This window comes from Suillus paluster (genome assembly GCF_016628075.1).
Source record: "Suillus paluster strain FC165 chromosome Unknown EDB91scaffold_69, whole genome shotgun sequence".
NCBI classification, from domain to species: Eukaryota; Fungi; Basidiomycota; class Agaricomycetes; order Boletales; family Suillaceae; genus Suillus; species Suillus paluster.
This window is the reverse complement of record NW_024537629.1, coordinates 72361-89701: the sequence shown is the minus strand read 5'-3', so window position 1 is coordinate 89701 and position 17341 is coordinate 72361. Positions and strand designations below refer to the sequence as shown.

Sequence of the window (17341 nt, the reverse complement as noted above, 5' to 3'; positions counted from 1 at the left end):
TTGTCCTTTCACGGTCGTCACGTATCCCGCGATCTGATCCGATCACCTATACTTTGTTCAATCCCGATTCAATATGAACAAGTTCCTACTTACGCCCATAGACCAGCAGTTTATCACCCGAGAAGGTGCTCGATCGAGAGTCCGTCATCGATAACGTATTATTCTTCATGTATGTACACGGCTAGCCCCATCAGACGGTTACGAACCTGAAAAAGAGCTGAACCAGAGGATCCAGGCCACGCTGGGAATGGTTAGATAGTCACTGCAGTGAGTAATTTTAATATTCGGCTGCCTTTATCAACCTTACGGTAGATAGGATTTTTCTTCGGGCACTACAGCATGACGCCCTTACTTATGGGCGCACGCACCCAACAACTCCACACTGCGATACCTTCTTATTCACAAGGTGACCGCCTGTGCTGGACCCACCCCGAAATTCTATTCCCTCCTGTCTGAATTTGGCTCAGCTGGTCCAATAACATTACCGTATTCATGGGCATACCTTTGGACAAAGCTTCATTCTTAGCTTTGTTTCTCGAGACTTTGTTTTATGGTGCGTTCCCGACTGTGCAGCAGGGTTTAACTTATGGTATTGAATTTAATTATATCGAACAGGCGTATTCCTCACTTTGTACTGGCTAACACTATTCGTCCTATCCAAGAAAACTGACATTCAACGGCAAGTCCTTACCCCGGTAGCAACCTTGCTACTCTGTATTGCAACAGCTGTGAGTGTAATCAACCCTCTCGGGAAAATAGCTCAACACGATTACTTTCAGCATCTAGTTATCGATTTTGTTCGAGGGTTAGAGGCATTCGTTGTCAAGGTGGATACTATTGGTGCAGATACCTACTATTCCAACCTTGCTTCGCCGCTGGATCTCGCGTCAAAGGCACTTTACATCACGCAAACCACTCTCGCTGATGGTGTAGTTGTAAGTTTCTCTACTTCACATGTTGTTCTCCCCTCTGAATAGGGTAGTAGGTTTGGCGATGTTATGTGCTTAACGGAAAAAACCTCTTACTCACCATCCCTGGTTGTATCGTACTATTAGTCAATGGGGGTGAGTATTTCAAAAGCTATTACTCGACCATCGTCTCATCAATTTGCAGCCATCGGGTACTATGTTGTTTGGTCCCTCTCTCGGACCGGTCCGCTATCCAATGTTTCTGACGCTGCTTCTGCGTGTATTACAACATTCTATACAGTGACCATGTTTATCAGTGTTACCTGTACCAGTACGTCTATTGCATTTGATCTGCAGGCCCCTGATGACCAGAAAATTCAGTTTCCATTGCATGGCGCATTTATACCACTCGCCGTTTCATGCCAGGAGGCCTTGCCGCTCTTTTACCCGTTTTCATTGTTGTCATTGAGAGCGGCGCTTTATATGCCACGAGTGTTCTTGCACTCCTAATAACGTTCTTGATCGGATCTAATGGCGAATACATCATGCTGGACGTTATCCCTCCGATTGTGGTGAGTCCAATTGGCTTGTATGTACATAAGCTGTTCTTAGGTGCTTTCTTTACCAGGGGATCACATTCTGCCTCATCATTCTGCAAGTACATTTCCATGTGGGCGGCAACTCTCCAACCGAACAGTCTAGTGAACCAAGGGGCATGATCACCAGCCTCTTTCGAGGGCGAGTTACACGGGACGTGGGCTTCAGCATGGAACCGATGGCTGTACACATCACACAGGAGACGGAGATCGATCAATCTGACATGATGGGTGGAAAGAACAACCAACCGGTCTCGGGGTGTATCTTTCAATTGTAAACATACCCTTATGTTTTCCTCGTAGATGTACTGGCTTTCTCCGGATCACAATGAAGTAACTACCAGGCCTAGTGTCATCGTTATGTAAAGCCACCACGGGCTTCGAAAAGTAAGTCTTACCTTCAATTTGCGCCCAGCCGTGACCCACGAACAATCGTTTTTCGAGCCGTTGTAAGTTCTTCGTTCTTCGGGGTTCTATGTTTCGCAATCGCGAGCATTTATTTGGTAGCGATTTGCTGATCATTCGCCTTCCAAATGCGGTGAACCGTGATATTGTCATCACGTGTGTGCACACATGATGACATTTACGTTCGTTGAGATGCAAAAACGCAAGGGGTCAAAGAAAGGCTGCCTGTATAGAATGTAGATGTGGACGAGCCAGACGGTCAGTCACCCACCAAAGACTTGCTATTTCTCCGGTATTTTTACGAGAACCCCATGCCGTCCCCTCCACATGTGCTCGTTTTCCTAAGCCTGAGATTTATGCCACGCTCGAATACTTGCAGGTCATCTGACGGCAGCGCTTGAACGCTTCTCGGCGCCAAACTGATTGGCCACTTGTTGACAGCGGCCCGGAGCAGCAGTGATTGAATCCTTTAAATATCGTCGCTACACTCAAGGTTCGTTCTGCTCAGCTGCTTTCGAACAATGGCTTCTGGATCTGATGTCAAGGTCGAGTTCGACCCCAAGAACATGCCTTTCCGCAGGCTCGGCCCTAGTGGTCTCCGAGTCCCTGTCTTCTCGCTTGGTGGATGTATGTATTACACAGGGTCCCGCGTTCACGGTGCTGAATAAGAACTTATCTAGGGCTGACTCTTGGTGGAACTGTGATCGGCGACCCAGTGAAGGTGAGTATCAGCTCCTCAGTCTTCAAATTACTAGATCACCCAACCTTTACCAAAAGGACATAATAAAAATTGCCTTCGACAATGGTATCAACATGTTCGATACCGCGGAGGCTTATGCAAAGGGCAAGTCCGAGGTGGAAATGTGAGATTCGTCGACACTTTAGCGAGGACCGAAGCTGACTGCGAGGGAAGGGGTCGTGTGATTAAGGAGCTCGGCCTCCGTCGGACAGATCTTATCGTCACTACCAAACTATTCTGGGGTCTGCGCACTGGTCCCAATGATGGTGGTCTCTCGAGGAAACAGTTAGTCTCGTTCACGGTCGCGCCTGGGTGTGCTGACTTAGTTGCAGTATTATCGAGGGAACAAAGGAGTGTCTCGAGCGTCTTGGTCTTGATTATGTTGATGTTATCTTTGCGCACCGCCCAGATGTCTCAGGTATGGTTGATCATACATGACGAAGGGACAACATTAGCTCAACTCAATTATTCAGTCCCAATGGAAGAGACAGTGCGCGCATTCAACTGGGTAATCGAGAAGGGCTGGGTATGTCCCTGGGTAGGAGAATAATAGTGGAGTACTCACGGCGTTCAAGGCATTCTACTGGGCGACGTCAGAATGGTCCGCATACGAAATTGAGGAGGCGCAGCGTGAGTTCCCCTTTTGCGTTAGGGAGTCATGGACACTTCTGCTGAGTGACTGGTGTAGACATCGCTACGAAGCTTGGACTCAATGGACCTATTGCTGAGCAATGTCAACACAAGTATGTGTCCCACACTATCGTGATGTGTTTCTCTGAGTCCTTGATTAGCATGTTCCATCGTGAGCGCCCCGAGAAGGAATACCGGTGAGTCACCATCATTTTAGTTATGATCATCGGTTGAGAAATCGCCACAGTCCTTTGTACAAGAAGTACCAGCTGGGCACCACTGTCTTCTCCGCTCTTGCTAGCGGTCTTCTTACTGGAAAGGTGTGCCACATCCAAAAATCCAAAGTCACTTTCTCATAAAGAGAGTAGTACAACGCCGGTATCCCAGAGGGGACCCGTTTCTCGACGCACTCCAACTTTTTCAAGGGCACGGTGGATAGTTTGCAGAAGGAGGAGGGTCTCACGAAGATCCGCAAGGTCGATGACTTGAGCGCACTCGCAGAAAAAGGTCCGTATTTCATGACTTTCTTGTCTCACAAGCCGACCCGTACCTTATAGAATTTGGTTGCACTGTCACGCACCTGGCACTTGCATGGGTCGCAAAGAACCCGAACACCAGCACCGTCATCCTCGGTGCCTCGAAACCTGAGCAGGTCCTTGATAACTTAAAGGCTCTCGAGGTCATTCCCAAACTCACTCCTGAGATCATGGACAAGATTGAGGCGATCCTGGAGAACCAGCCGGCTGCCCCGGTGCGTGCTTGTCTTTAATGAGTAAACTCACCAAGCTGAAACGTTATACTGATAGGCAACATTTGGTCGCCCGGCACTTGATCCTTATGGTCGTTTGTGAGAAGAAAAGATTGAATGCTCCTCGTGTTCGGAAAATGCATTCCCAGTACCAATAGTGTAGAGGTGTTATAGGAGTGCATGTGATTGGCCCATGTGGAAATCGAAAATTTGAGTTCGTCTTGTCTTGTCATGAAATAGGGAATATGGAGTTCCGCTGTTCGATAGATGTCGTATCATCTTCCGAGGGTAATGACATCGTGATCCTGAAGGTCGCTCACGGACCGAGAAGCATGAGTGGGAACTTGCAGTGCACGACCCACATGTGTCTATCAACAAGTCGAATTAGATCGTTCTTGAATGCATTTCACTGCTTGCATGTCGAAAATTTTCGTCTTTGGGCTTGCGTTTATTGAATGGAGTCTGAAATCTGATGGGATGGAAGGGATAGAGCGTGGATGGGGTTGAAATGGATCATCATCGGAAAAATATAATTGTCATACACATTATAAATAGACCCCTATCACTGGTTTTTGACGACATTTTTGATGACTCCGATGCATTGCACGTTGACATGCTTAGAAATGCATCTAGCTTTCGCATGCATATATAGCTAGAGTTAATACGATCGCAATGTATCATTCTCCTTCACAATAACCACTTTACTGCACACCACCACTGTACCAGCCATGTCCGCCGTCAAGACTGAGTTTGACCCAAAGAATATGCCCTTCCGCCGTTTGGGCCCCAGCGGCCTACGGGTCCCTGTGTTCTCGCTTGGTGGATGTGAGCAGCACGCTTACGTGTGAATGTGTCAGTGCTGAACACTTCATAGGGTTGACGCTAGGAGGAACCGTTGTCGGTGACCCTGTCAAGGTGAGGGAGCCTAGCTCGCGCACATCAATGGGGAGCCTTAATATGGTCTTACATACAGGAAATCATCAAAGTTGCCTTCGAGAATGGCATCAACATGTTCGACACGGCTGAGGGCTACGCAAAGGGTCACTCGGAAGTTGAAATGTGCGTAGTCGAGGCAGCCTCGTCGAATAGGTTCTGACCTAGTATCTCGACAGGGGTCGAGTTATCAAAGAACTCGGCTACCGTCGCTCTGACTTGGTCATCACCACGAAATTGTTCTTTGGTACCCGTACCGGTCCGAATGACACCGGTCTCTCTCGAAAACAGTGCGTACGGATAAAGTTGAATCAGGATGTGCGAACTTACCATCACCCTAGCATTATCGAAGGTACCCAGGAGTCGCTGAGCCGTCTTGGCCTCGACTACGTTGATGTCATCTTCGCACACCGCCCTGATTACTCCAGTAAGTATTCAAGTTGCGAACACAAACATAGACATTAAAGACATCACTTGCAGCTCCGATGGAGGAGGTCGTCCGCGCCTTCAACTATGTCATTGAGAAAGGCTGGGTGAGTCTCAAGTCTTCCGTGTTTATTAGTTCTCTCAAGTACTTCGCAGGCATTCTACTGGGCTACATCAGAGTGGTCTGCCAGGGACATTGAGGAGGCTTACCGTGCGTTTCACCTGTCTCTTAAATGACCTCGATGCTCACTTTGATAATTCCATCCAGACGTCGCTGACAAACTTAACCTGATCCCTCCTATCGCTGAGCAGTGCCAGCACCAGTGAGTTGACAACGATACTGCGCAGGATCCAGCGTCCTGATAAACCGGATCTAGCATGCTTCACCGTGAGCGCCCAGAAAAGGAGTACGCACCTCTTTACAAGAAATATTCCATCGGAACTACCGTTTGGTCTGCATTGGCCAGTGGGCTCCTTACTGGAAAGGTAAACAACACTCAACATATATTTCAGATTCAACCACTAACGATCTGTGATGTTCAGTACAACAATGGTGTCCCAGCAGATTCGCGGTTCGCCGCACATTCCGATTTCTTCAAGGACACTCTGAAGAGCCTCAACGAAGAGGAGGGCCTCGCTAAGATTCGCAAAGTCCAAGCGCTCACCAAGCTCGCCGAGACGGAATTGGGCTGCAGCGTCACGCACTTGGCATTGGCATGGATTGCAAAGAACCCGAACACAAGCACTGTCATCCTCGGTGCCTCTAAGCCCGAGCAGGTGGTCGATAACTTGAAGGCACTGGATGTTATTCCCAAGCTGACGCCTGAGATCCTAGACAAAATTGAGACGATACTCCAAAACAAACCTGCACCAATTGTGAGTGATGGTGTTGAAATCTTGATTAATTTGAGGATTCTGATCGTCAATTCCCTCTCAGCCTACCTTCGGCAGGCCAGCACTTGATTCCTCTGGTCGCCAATGAGGTCGATGACTTTTCGGTAGTTTGTTGATTTCATGACAGCAAGGATTGAAAGCCAAACGGTCATGCATCTGTATTACTATGATACATGAATCAGAAACATGTGAATGGACAGAGCAGGCTGCAGAACAGAAACGTGCGACCATCTACCTTAACCGTCAACGTTACAGGATGAGCATGCAAGGAGCAAGATACTCACTCGGAGAACGAGAGCTTCGTCTGCGAATTCACTAATACAAATGATGTTCTTGATTGAAGGACTGTTGGAACGTCTGGAGAGGCCCCCGGAAGTTCCCGGATAGCTAACCAACCTCGTTCTGCTTCAACGTTAACGCTAAGCGCTAGAACTTCGTACCTCTCAGGCTGGATAGCATGCCTAAAGTTTCAGAAGCAACAACGCAGGCGAAGAAAAATAAACTCCTTGTTTTGAAACATAGTCAGAAATGAGCTATGGTTAAACGATATCGGTTGTATGACGTGAGTGCAACAACTATTCAAATCTTTATGGATTGGCTTATAGGTATTTGAAGCTCATGATTGACACCGCACGTAAATGTTTCCCAAGGATTCCAAGAGACGCTGTCACGTTGCAGACCAATCAACTCGATGTTTGCGAGGGTCACTACGCGGACATCACGACTGAAACATGGGAAGATGTCATTGATTCGATTACCCTCATTGAAGTGATTCGCGCGGAAATACCATCACCCGACCCACTGCCGCTTAGTGCTCAGGCCATTTCATTACCTGGCGATGGGTTGGCGCCTGAGGTTAACGGACATGACAGCTCGTACGTACTACGAACACCCAATCTACTAGTGCTTTTACTGAAGTTCAGACCACGCAGCAGCGAAGATGACGAAGTCACGATCCGATTGGTCTTTCCATCCGGCGAGATTCGTTCTGTTAAGATCCCGAGCGTTTGAGGTGCAGAAACTTGTCGATCGTGCTGCTCGCCATTTGGGCAAATCCTCTACCACTCTGGATGTGATTTGGGATGGGTCCAGAATGGATCACAACAGGAGTATCGAATCGTACGACATCGAGGATGGAGATTCCATCGTTCTTTTGGTGAGACAGGTCGGCGGAAAGCCGATCATTTATCTATACTCTCCCTCTGATATCGACGCCTCTGTCAAACTTTCCCTAGTCCCGAGTGGAGCTTCTCCGCCATCTATCCCGTTGTTACCACCAATGATCGGCAGCATATAGAATAGAATGTCCGCACCCATCAAGATGGGAATCTGATTGAAAATATCTCTGGTTTGGACGTGTCGTACTTGTTCTGGGAGGCAAAGTAAGTTCCTCATAATAAAGAAATCACTCTTCTAACTTTGTATTACTCGTCGCAGGACAAAATCGGATGCATTTCCCCGCCCACCAGCATCCAAACCGCAACCAGTGGATGTATTCAGTCCTATGTTCAGCGATCTCGGCGATACAAATTCGATTGTCATCCCAGTGGACAAAGTACCTGCTCACCTTGACAAGTCCCTCCTTATTTTGGGACTTCACACCGAAGCCAGAACATTTTTCATCACGTGCGTACATATATATGCACTTCCCGCATTATCATAAATGCACAACTAACATTTCTGTGATAGCTACTGGCTACCATCTATCCTTAGGCAGAGTACATTGCGCTCCGATTCGGCCCCCAATCGGCGTGTGAATGCGCCGCTTCTTTATCCATTTCTCCGCAACCTGACGTTGTGACTCGGGTTTTCAGAGGTATCCGTAAAGAATAGTTAGCAAATTGGTCTAACGCACAAATGCAAGCAGAGAAAGACATTGGTTGGTGGGCGGATGTAGTCGGAGTTGATCTTGCGAGAACCAGTGATACGACTTTGTTCAGTGTGTTGGAATGGGGTGGGATGGAGGTTTGCAGGAACGAGTAAAGGATTTCATTGACTGACTACGTTATCGCTGTCGATTGGAATAACTATCAACATTATATCAGGCATGTTTTGCTCCGTGTTCAGACAATTAAAATCTATGTAAACGATTCATCACTCCGACAATGACTGCCCTTCCCCCCAATTATTTCCCAACACACTTCCACACACCTCCGCGCTTGATGAGGCATATAACTTCTGAAGAGAATAAGTACAGTCGGGGGATATTCTTTCTAGGGGTCGCTCGCTCGATCCGATTCTCACCCGGGACGTCTGAGGAGGCCAGCTCAATGAAATGGTAGAGGTGGCTTGCGAATATGACGGGTCGGTGGGCCAAGCCCTTCTGTTGAGGTAGCTTCGGGAGACTCTGAAGGTGTTTCATGTCTCAACGCCCGGAGCAGGTTGTCATGCGCGATTTCATTTTGAAAAGCAAGGGAGTGATCAAGGAGTAATCCAAGTCGGAAACTCCAGGATGACGAGCAGCACAGGAGCAACGCCTTAGGGATCTGCAGTTCCGAAGGCCGGAAGCGTCGTCCGGCCAAGCCGCTATGCAAGCTCGGGTACTAGTGGGATGTGCCCCATTAATGCTTGGGATTGGTCAATCCGATTGCAACTTCGTCTCTCTCACATTCCTTGCACGTATAGAGATGCCATCGAGGAGAATCATGAGGCCACAAGGCTTCAAAGGTGACCTATCGCAACAGAGATTAATCTTTGATACACGAGCTGTTCACAAACGGAGAATTGTACGAACTCATTGTAAGACCTTTAGCAGCAAGGCGATAAAGTGTAACAAAGAAGGAAAGACAGTCTTACTTCTAGAATCTACTATATAGCCTACTTTGAGGCGAGAGCAAGACGAAGTCACGGGCTGTGACAGTAGCAAGTACTGCATTCCAGTGCGTTGAAGTTCCTTACCAAGGAGTGGTGATGGGATTGGCTTCCATTTACCCGGTTGCTACATACAAGTTCTGAAAGAAACTTTGTTGAGCGTCTATGTACAGCCGCATGTCGATGGCTGTGGGTTCCTTGAAACGTTGTTCTCGACATGCGAGAGGACGCCTATTTTCTTCCATATTCACAGCCAATTTAACGGCTTCATATACCACAGCATCCTTCGCATATATATACCCATTCCACTACAGGACAAAAGCAGTTTCAATACCAGAAGGCCACCAGCGCTATGGCGAATAAGGTGGGTAGTAGATTTTTCCGGGTTAGGCTCTCGCGATAGGCTAACGAGCCTGTATAGACTTCGACCACTGGCAGGACGCCGAAGAGAGTAGAAGTAAACCAGCGTGCACTGGTTGATAAAGTGCTTGCTCGATACCCCGAAGACTTTACAGGTTCGTTAAGCCACATTACTATGTCCTGTGCAGCGCCGTTGAACTGAAGAACCCCCAGTGTTTCGAGAGCTATTACAGAATGCTGATGACGCCAGAGCCACGAAGGTTCTGATAGAGTTTCAGACGAGAGACTATGCTACACATTCTGCGGGAGCGAATGGCAAGGCAAACGGAATCAATGGCACGATCCCAGACTTGAACACTACGAAGGTGAGTTTGGGGTGGTACTGCCATTGAAATTGGCGCTTAGCATCCCGACAGTTGTTCAAATGGATTGTTCGCAACAATGGCGATTGCTTTGAAGAGAAGGACTGGGGACGGCTGACGAAGATTGGTATGATGGATCTATCTGCATACTACTCCGTCAAATGATTTGTGCTCATTGTTGTCACCAGCGGATGGCAACACCGATGAACAGAAAATCGGAGCCTTTGGTGTTGGTTAGTAGAGCTCTGCATCGCCTTCAATTGAGCTGATGGATTGATTCTGGGAAGGGTTCTACAGTGTTTTCGCTGTCACCGACAGCCCGCTAGTCTTGTCTGGAGGTAAGCGCCAAGCACTTTCCTTGACTATATCCACCATACCAATCGGTACGCCTGAAAGGCAAAAGTCTGGAGATATTCTTCGAGGGCGATCAGGTATGCCATGAAGCTCGGTATCAGCTCTGCTTTACTCACGTCTTCCTCCAGCTATATACACTGGAAGATACTTGTGCCCCGAACAAGTGGACCTCCATCGAGATGGTGTTGAAGGAAGATATGCAGCTTCCCGTCCCGAAACCATTTGACTTGGCCCGATTCTTGGCAGCCACTATGACATTCATGTCGTGGGTGGAGAACGCCCATGTTTCATTCAACAACAAAGTCTTCATGAAGATCGCTAAGTCCAGACAGGCACCCACCCAGACTCGTGTCCCCAACGATATGTTGCCGAGAAGCAATGAAGGCACGATGAATATCAACACAGTCTCAGTAACTAGTGGGTGGCACCTTGCATTTTCAGTACGTTCCGCATACTGAATCGTACTTACAGCCCAAGAGATTACTGTCGAACTCACGGACTGGGCACGCGCCGCTGGAACGAAGAAGCCATTTGTACCACGCTCCGGTGGCGAAAACATACCAAAGAATCCCGTCAAACGCAAAGGCTTTTGGGATATCGTGAAGGGCGAAGCCCCCAAAGGGCCGAAAGTCGTATCTCGAGCGTCGACGCATGACCACCCACAATGGTGGAGATATAGCGCCAAATACGCGGTATATTCGGCTCAAGTGACGACTAATCCCAGTAAGGACCTTCACAAGGGCTTAAAAGCGATGACGAAGAAGGATCCTCCTTCTCACTTCGATTTTGAGATGGTCTACGTAAGCCTTCCCAGCGATCTCGTTGTTAACTTTATGCTCATGACGAGTATAGTTCTCCAAAGAAGAGCAGGATGCAAGAGCAGAAGAGGAGAAGAACGATCCGATCATGGGCAGCATATTTAGAGGACCGCAAGGCCTATTTCCCCAACTGGACGGGTATGCAACTTGTTTCTTTCCTGTGCATGTCGTCATATCGTTGTTATCTTTTTAGGGAACATATGTCACGGATCTTCATCGTAGGCTTCACATCGTGTTTGATGAGAAACGTGCTGATAAGTCACAGGGTCAAAGTACAGCGCAAACGACTGGTATCGGTGGGCACATGTCTGGCCGATTTATTCCCACTGTCGAACGAGGATCCATTGATCTAACGTGAGTACATATTTTCGCACGGAATGATGTTATCTCATAATTGCCCAGAAACGGCCATATCGCAAGTTCGTGCCTCTTAGTCGTTTTCCTTTGGAGTATACTGATATATTTTTCAGAGTGGAATGAAGAACTCCTGTATGTAGGTGGGTTCCTTGCGAGGCTCGTGTATGAGCGGGAGATTCGCAAGGTCCAGGATGCTTGGCCTACAGTCAACGGTGCCGTTGTCCCGACCGACGCTTCGGCAAGAGACAAGGCATCATATGCCATGCGCTGCTTCACATTCCAACCATCCACTCCGGATGCCAAAGTCGCGAAAATCTTGCATGAGGCGTTTTTCGACTGTTTTAACTATTCCCTCAACGATTGTTTTCCCATCTTGTCGGACTCCGGTATTCATTACACCAAGGACGTTCGGAATTTCAATGCTGACTTTGCACCGTTCATGAAATCGATGCCTATACATCCTCAGAAAGAACCTGGCGACCCACCTAATTTAATCGACTCCCTCCCTGAGAAATACCAGGTCTTGCCGTACTACTTCTCAGATGTGGTGGAAGAACTGAGGGGAAGGACTTTGCAAGAGGAAGAGATGGTCGCTTGTCTGAGGTGGTGGGTCAGCCTCATCGGTCTGGAGGACGAAGATAACCGTGAAAAAATCCTCCCACGCTGGTCGAATCTAACGGTGGAGGCCAAATCGCGAATTGGAAATTCCACGCGTATTGTGGAACTTCGCAACATCACTAAGTTCGTCGATTCCAGTGTTTGGCTCCCTTGGCTTCAGTCGGACGATGCTCTTCCTCCAGACACCATCCCATTTTCGTTTACCAGGAGTCTCGATCGACGATACATTTCCGTAGCACTTTCGTGGCAGCCAATGACTGTTGTGGACTGGTTGAGTCATTTGATAAGCCCTCAGGTAGACGCGGCCCGTGACATCCAAAAAAACCCTTCGTACTCCAATCGTGTCCTTGGGATCCTGGGGAATATTTGGGGTACGCTGTCAACTGACGTGAAATCTCAGGCAAAGGATCTCATGCAGGACGTCCCGTGGATTGCGACGAATCAGGGATTCCGACCATCTGGTGGAGCGTACTTCCCGGAAGCAGATGTCTTCCGCGATTTGCCTGTTGTCACTGTTAGTCTGTTTGATCCCCAGGTTGTTACTGTACTCGACGAGTTCGGGGTCAAGCGGCATCTTGACTTTGAAGAGCTCTTTGCCAAGTACGTTTAACTTTCAAGTCCTTGATGTAATATTGTTAATCACTTTTCAGGGCGGACAAATTGAGTACGTGGTCGGCATCAGAGATGATCACATATCTCAAGAGTGACCCAAACGCTATGGAGAGGCTGGAGGATATCCGGACATACCCTGTATTCCCTTGCGATAAAGGCGGGAAATACCGTGTCACCGAGCTGTACCTTCCGCACGGGGAGATTCGCCCGCTGGGCCTACCAATTCTTAATTGGCCGCGCAGGATTGATAGAGATTCCGAGGATGGTACTTTTTCTTTCTGCATTATTTCTCTCACTTTCACCTGACCCTGCTCCAGAGCAAATTTTGACCGATATGGGATTTCTTCGACACCCACCTTTGGAGAAGCTCATCGAGATTGCTGGAGACACCGACCAAGGAGTTCGACGTGCTGCCTTCAAGTACCTTACGAGCAAGTTCGATGAGCTCTATGATACGGAGTATGATCCTTCGCAATACGATAACATGCCGTTTATCCCAGCTCTCAAAGATGGTCAGGAATGTGTTGGCACTTACGAAGAGGTCAAGTCTTGTTGCTATTTCATCGGGAATTTTTTAGCTGAAGTGGACAACGATCATCAAGGTTTATTCTGATCCTTCATGGGCAATGATGGGGTTCCAGAAAGTCCATCATTCCATCGACAGGAAGGTCATCGGCAGACTCAGGATGCGGGAAGCGCCATCGGCAAAACAAGTGATCGGGGTTTTCAGAGAAAGACCGCCCAGTAATGTCAACTTAGCGGCGAAATGGTTCGCCTTTCTGGCAACCAAGCAAGGTTAGACACACTACTCCGTTGGCTATCTCCTATCTCTAAATCGTGCGCTATTCGTGCAGTCCTCTCTCCTGGGGATCTTCAGGAGATTGCCAAGATTCCTATCGTCCCCGTCGAGGAACCCACATCTCAAGGCGAATTGGATTCCGTCGAGCCTGTCATTCGCTTGGTGCCTCCTCGGGAGTGCTTCATCGGTGGTAGCCAATACCCAGAAGACCACCTTTACCGGCGACTATTTACCTTCGTTAACTTTGATGAACGTGCAAATCGGTTTCTGAAAGCTTGCGGTGTCAAAGCCAAGCCAGATTGTTCGGACATAGTCAACATTCTAATAAAGGACCCTAAGGATTTCCTCAAAAAAGCCGGTGCAGAAGCAGATCCTGAGAAGTATGTGAATGTCCTGCAGAATCACGGCTGTGCTCATCATCAATGTAGATATCTTGTCGAGCTTCGTGGACTTGCGGTTGGGTACGAGGGGCTTTCCGAAGACGATAAGAAAAGGATGAAGGTTGCCCCGATATTTGTCGGGTATCGCACCTCGAAGTCTGCTACTGTCTCCCGGGACGAGTTCCAACTTGTTCGAGCGTCTGAGGTCCTGCTTGCTGATGACATGGAGAACCGCCGGATCTTCGGAGAGTTTGTCTGGTTGGCTCCCCAGGATGAGCTGCTCGAAAGTGAGCTCTCTTTACTTTGAATATGGACCTCGCTAACCCAGTCACAGAACTCTACGAACAAGTGGGATCTGCGTATTTGAGCAATCACATCAAATACAACGTAAAACCAATCAACGAACAAGCTAAATGGCCTCGCTGCGAGGAAGTTCGAAGAGCGATTTTGGAGAAGTTGCCCATTTTTATGCACGAGTTTGATGCACAACGTCTTAAGCACGGTACGATGCATCTAAAGTGGGATCATAAATCAACCTTTGTCGTGAGAGGTTGCAAAGATCTCAAAGTGGACAAGAGACTTGATTCTAAATACCGTGTCTCTGTCGAGCCTCACAGAGAGAGCAACGAATATTTCGTATCCGCCGAGATCACCACAGAAAAGAACGCTCCTGTCACCCTATGGCTCAAGAAAGCGGAACTGGTTGACATGTATGAGTAAGGAGATTCGTGTTCCCTCACCCACATAAAACTGACTGACTTTCGTTAGCGTCGCTGTCGCACTGTGCCGTCTGCTTTTCAAGACTCACAAGAAGCACGACGTTCTGAGTCTGATGACCATATTGGAGACGGACAAGGAAATCTTGAGGAAACGAGGCTATGATGGTAATTTCTCGCGACCTTCTTGCTACGATTATCTCATCTCTGGTAGTGGACAGGATTGACCAAGCTCACAAAGCCGCTATTCTTGAAGACAAGAAGAAGGAAGAAGGTATTGAATAAATATTTGAGTTATATGCGTAGCACTATTAACTCATCACTCCCCAGAGCGCGAAAGGCAAGCACGGAAGATGCATTCAGGGGAATCTGGCGGGCGACATCGTGGTGGCAATATTCACATCCGGTCCCGATTCTTCGACTTCTTCAGATGGCAGTCGAGAGGATCCAAGACTGCCGGTAAAGTCAAAGCTGCAGAAACTGGTACGTGTCATATCATACATCAAGTATCCCCGCAAGTTCATTTCATGTAGATCGTGCGATCGACGAAATAATGGAACAGTGTAAGAACGGAGAGTCGAGTCCAGCAGAACAGGAGATCAGAAATCGAGAACACGGCGGCGCAGGCAAGAAGCTGAAAGACGTCGAATACTGTGCTGAGCTAAAGAGCAACACTCTGCAACAAGTCGGTACGTGGGTCTTTGTTGTCGACCATGTCTTGATAATTAATAAACTCCCAGACGTGGGTGGCACTGCCGGTCTCTTGAAAGTTTGGCAACAAAGTAAGTTCCTTCGTTGTTGGCGTCAGCACTAAATGACATGGTCGTAGTCACTACACAAGAGGGGCTTCCAATGAATGAATTAGCGGACTTTGCAACCATGGTCCATGGACTCAGCGGTGTTTTGGACCTGAATAATACTGAGTCCATATTCAACATCTTCTGGCATCCCGAGGATCCTGACCTGATGGGGTTCAATCGCAACCGGCTCATTTTCTTGAACCTTGCACACTACACTACGAAACGTAGGTCAACCTTCATTGCTACCTATCAAAAGTCCTTACATGTTATGTTACACAGACGTAGGATCACCGCCCGGGAAGGCATATATTGACTGGTATGTGAATGTGGAGCATCGCTGGCCACGATATGCTCATACAACGTTGCTCCCGCAGGTACTACATCATCATGCACGAAATCGCCCATAACAAAACGCCTTTCCACGACGAACACCACGAATTGTTACTCTCGGCGCTAAGCTCTCATTTCTTGCCGCAACTGCACGACGTGGGAGAGGTCCGCGAGTTTTTCAGTTGTGCGACAGGGTGCCCTTCATAGTGGATATTTGGCTGGTTTGCCAGACACGGGACTCTTTGGGACATTAGGTGTATTTTATGAACTGTATTATCTACCTCGTCTTATCTATACCATCTAATCAACTATATCGTGTTCAAGTTGTGTTCTGCGTCTAGGGGTGACTACCCCGTAGGCTGTGCTGATAAGGCGAGGTATTTTAAGCCAGAAGAGTAGTCAAGGGATAACCTCACTTGCCTTGCGACCTCCATCTCGAAGGCGCGTGCATGCACAGCCAGAATTGGCGGAAATAGGACTGATCAGTGATGAATGCATCTTCCAACTCGTTCTCGCAGCTTGGGGTCTCGGCGGTTAGAGATGCGCGGAGGCTTTAAATCACAGCTGAAGCGAAGTTCACAATTTAAAGGTAAGGTCGTGTTGCGCCTTCGACACCTCGAAGAAAACTGTTCTACTGTGTCATTGGTCTGTCAGGAATTCGCAGAAGGATGGGTGAAGGAGTCAGATCAAGGTAGATGGCTTGGTGCTGCTGCTGAAGAGCGGACCCATGCATTTGACCACCTCGCAGCGGTCGCGTTCGTCTGCAAATGGCGCCGCACAGAATTCAGGAATATAAAGAGAGGCTGTGCCAAGTACTTGTCCTATCACGAAACCAAGTTCTCGCGAGCGCTTTTGCATACAGTGTCAGGCACTGTTAGGCCTGACGTTTGTAGATTGGCTGACATGGATGCAGAGTGGCCTGTAGGAACTTGGAAGTAACAAGCGAGCTCCTGATGGTAGTGACTGCGCCGTCTTCGTGGTACGACGGAAGATACTTACTTGTAATAGTAGGTGGTGCCAACGGGAGTCCGGGATGCTGCACTCGGTGACGGCATCCTGCTCGACTGCAAAGAAGTTCGATCGTGGGTGATTCAGAAGCTCACGGAAGTCACAGTCTTGAAATTCATATTGAGCATGCTGTATGGGAACTCGAGTTCACCGGACTACACCTACAACCGAAACGGGTAAGCAGCGCTTGTCGGCCATTCCCACGACGTGCTGTCACTCCACACTTTGCCAAAACCTTCGTGCTCGCTGTGGGCAACAGCGAGCTCAACTATCTAATCATTTGCATTTCTTTGTATTTATTTTTTTTTTTTGGGGGGGGGGCAAGGACCATGGATTTATAAATAACTGTAGAGTAAGTGTACAGGAATATCATATGAAGGCCACATATGTTATAGCTTCCTGTACATGCCATAACTTATAAGTCGGATCTGAACCTTCGAATTCGAACTCTTGCCGCATCTTCGATTTGAAGAAGTCCGTGCAACGCTCCACCGTGACGTACGGACTCAGCGCAGCAGAGGCTGGACAACATGTGTGGCCGAGCGCTCAGCCTTTCATGAAGGCCCTCAGCGATGTAATACAATTGTGTAGCGCTCGATTCAACATGAGGCAATACATAACGATACATTGCAGTTCCCTGTGTAGAATCGTGGTTATCGTGTACTGCATATCTGGGATACCGGGCCCCTGGCGCTAGGGCTTGACGTATACTGTGTACATGCATGACCTCCGAGTGA

At 48.3% G+C, this 17341-nt stretch overlaps 5 protein-coding genes across 5 annotated transcripts; all 5 read left to right on the top strand.

Annotated features, from left to right (window-relative positions):
- Positions 1-492: 492 nt before the first annotated feature.
- Positions 493-1782, top strand: EDB91DRAFT_1252529 (uncharacterized protein; the record flags this gene model as incomplete). Its single annotated transcript, XM_041323517.1, has 7 exons — positions 493-553; positions 616-728; positions 780-935; positions 986-1064; positions 1114-1239; positions 1290-1480; positions 1537-1782. 7 exons carry the CDS (start codon positions 493-495, stop codon positions 1780-1782), a joined length of 972 nt encoding a protein of 323 aa, XP_041173122.1.
- Positions 1783-1960: 178 nt separating this feature from the next.
- On the top strand, positions 1961-4521 carry EDB91DRAFT_1307557 (NADP-dependent oxidoreductase domain-containing protein). The gene is made up of 13 exons (XM_041325059.1): positions 1961-2536; positions 2590-2630; positions 2687-2772; positions 2823-2933; positions 2981-3066; positions 3122-3174; positions 3224-3278; positions 3337-3391; positions 3440-3475; positions 3526-3598; positions 3647-3785; positions 3836-4029; positions 4085-4521. Exons 1-13 carry the CDS (start codon positions 2431-2433, stop codon positions 4127-4129), a joined length of 1080 nt encoding a protein of 359 aa, XP_041173121.1. The 5' UTR covers positions 1961-2430; the 3' UTR covers positions 4130-4521.
- Positions 4522-4582: 61 nt separating this feature from the next.
- EDB91DRAFT_1156444 (NADP-dependent oxidoreductase domain-containing protein) lies at positions 4583-6665 on the top strand. Its single transcript, XM_041319634.1, has 12 exons — positions 4583-4851; positions 4901-4941; positions 5000-5085; positions 5139-5249; positions 5301-5386; positions 5440-5492; positions 5542-5596; positions 5654-5708; positions 5763-5871; positions 5929-6261; positions 6323-6510; positions 6564-6665. Exons 1-11 carry the CDS (start codon positions 4755-4757, stop codon positions 6365-6367), a joined length of 1071 nt encoding a protein of 356 aa, XP_041173120.1. The 5' UTR covers positions 4583-4754; the 3' UTR covers positions 6368-6510; positions 6564-6665.
- A 9-nt stretch (positions 6666-6674) lies between these two features.
- EDB91DRAFT_1307537 (uncharacterized protein) lies at positions 6675-8080 on the top strand (the record flags this gene model as incomplete). Its single annotated transcript, XM_041325058.1, has 8 exons — positions 6675-6841; positions 6895-7154; positions 7212-7242; positions 7298-7444; positions 7515-7545; positions 7601-7661; positions 7717-7905; positions 7969-8080. Exons 1-8 carry the CDS (start codon positions 6815-6817, stop codon positions 8078-8080), a joined length of 858 nt encoding a protein of 285 aa, XP_041173119.1. The 5' UTR covers positions 6675-6814.
- Positions 8081-9535: 1455 nt separating this feature from the next.
- Positions 9536-15803, top strand: EDB91DRAFT_1059251 (uncharacterized protein; the record flags this gene model as incomplete). The annotated part of the gene is made up of 22 exons (XM_041314228.1): positions 9536-9605; positions 9664-9815; positions 9867-9939; positions 10001-10045; positions 10100-10150; positions 10209-10243; positions 10295-10583; positions 10638-10966; positions 11019-11144; positions 11250-11338; positions 11435-12559; positions 12610-12836; positions 12889-13112; positions 13174-13366; positions 13426-13750; positions 13799-14037; positions 14085-14466; positions 14519-14676; positions 14797-14925; positions 15000-15155; positions 15275-15521; positions 15641-15803. Coding segments are annotated over 22 exons (4827 nt in total), but the record flags the coding sequence as incomplete, so codon positions are not given.
- Positions 15804-17341: the final 1538 nt, after the last annotated feature.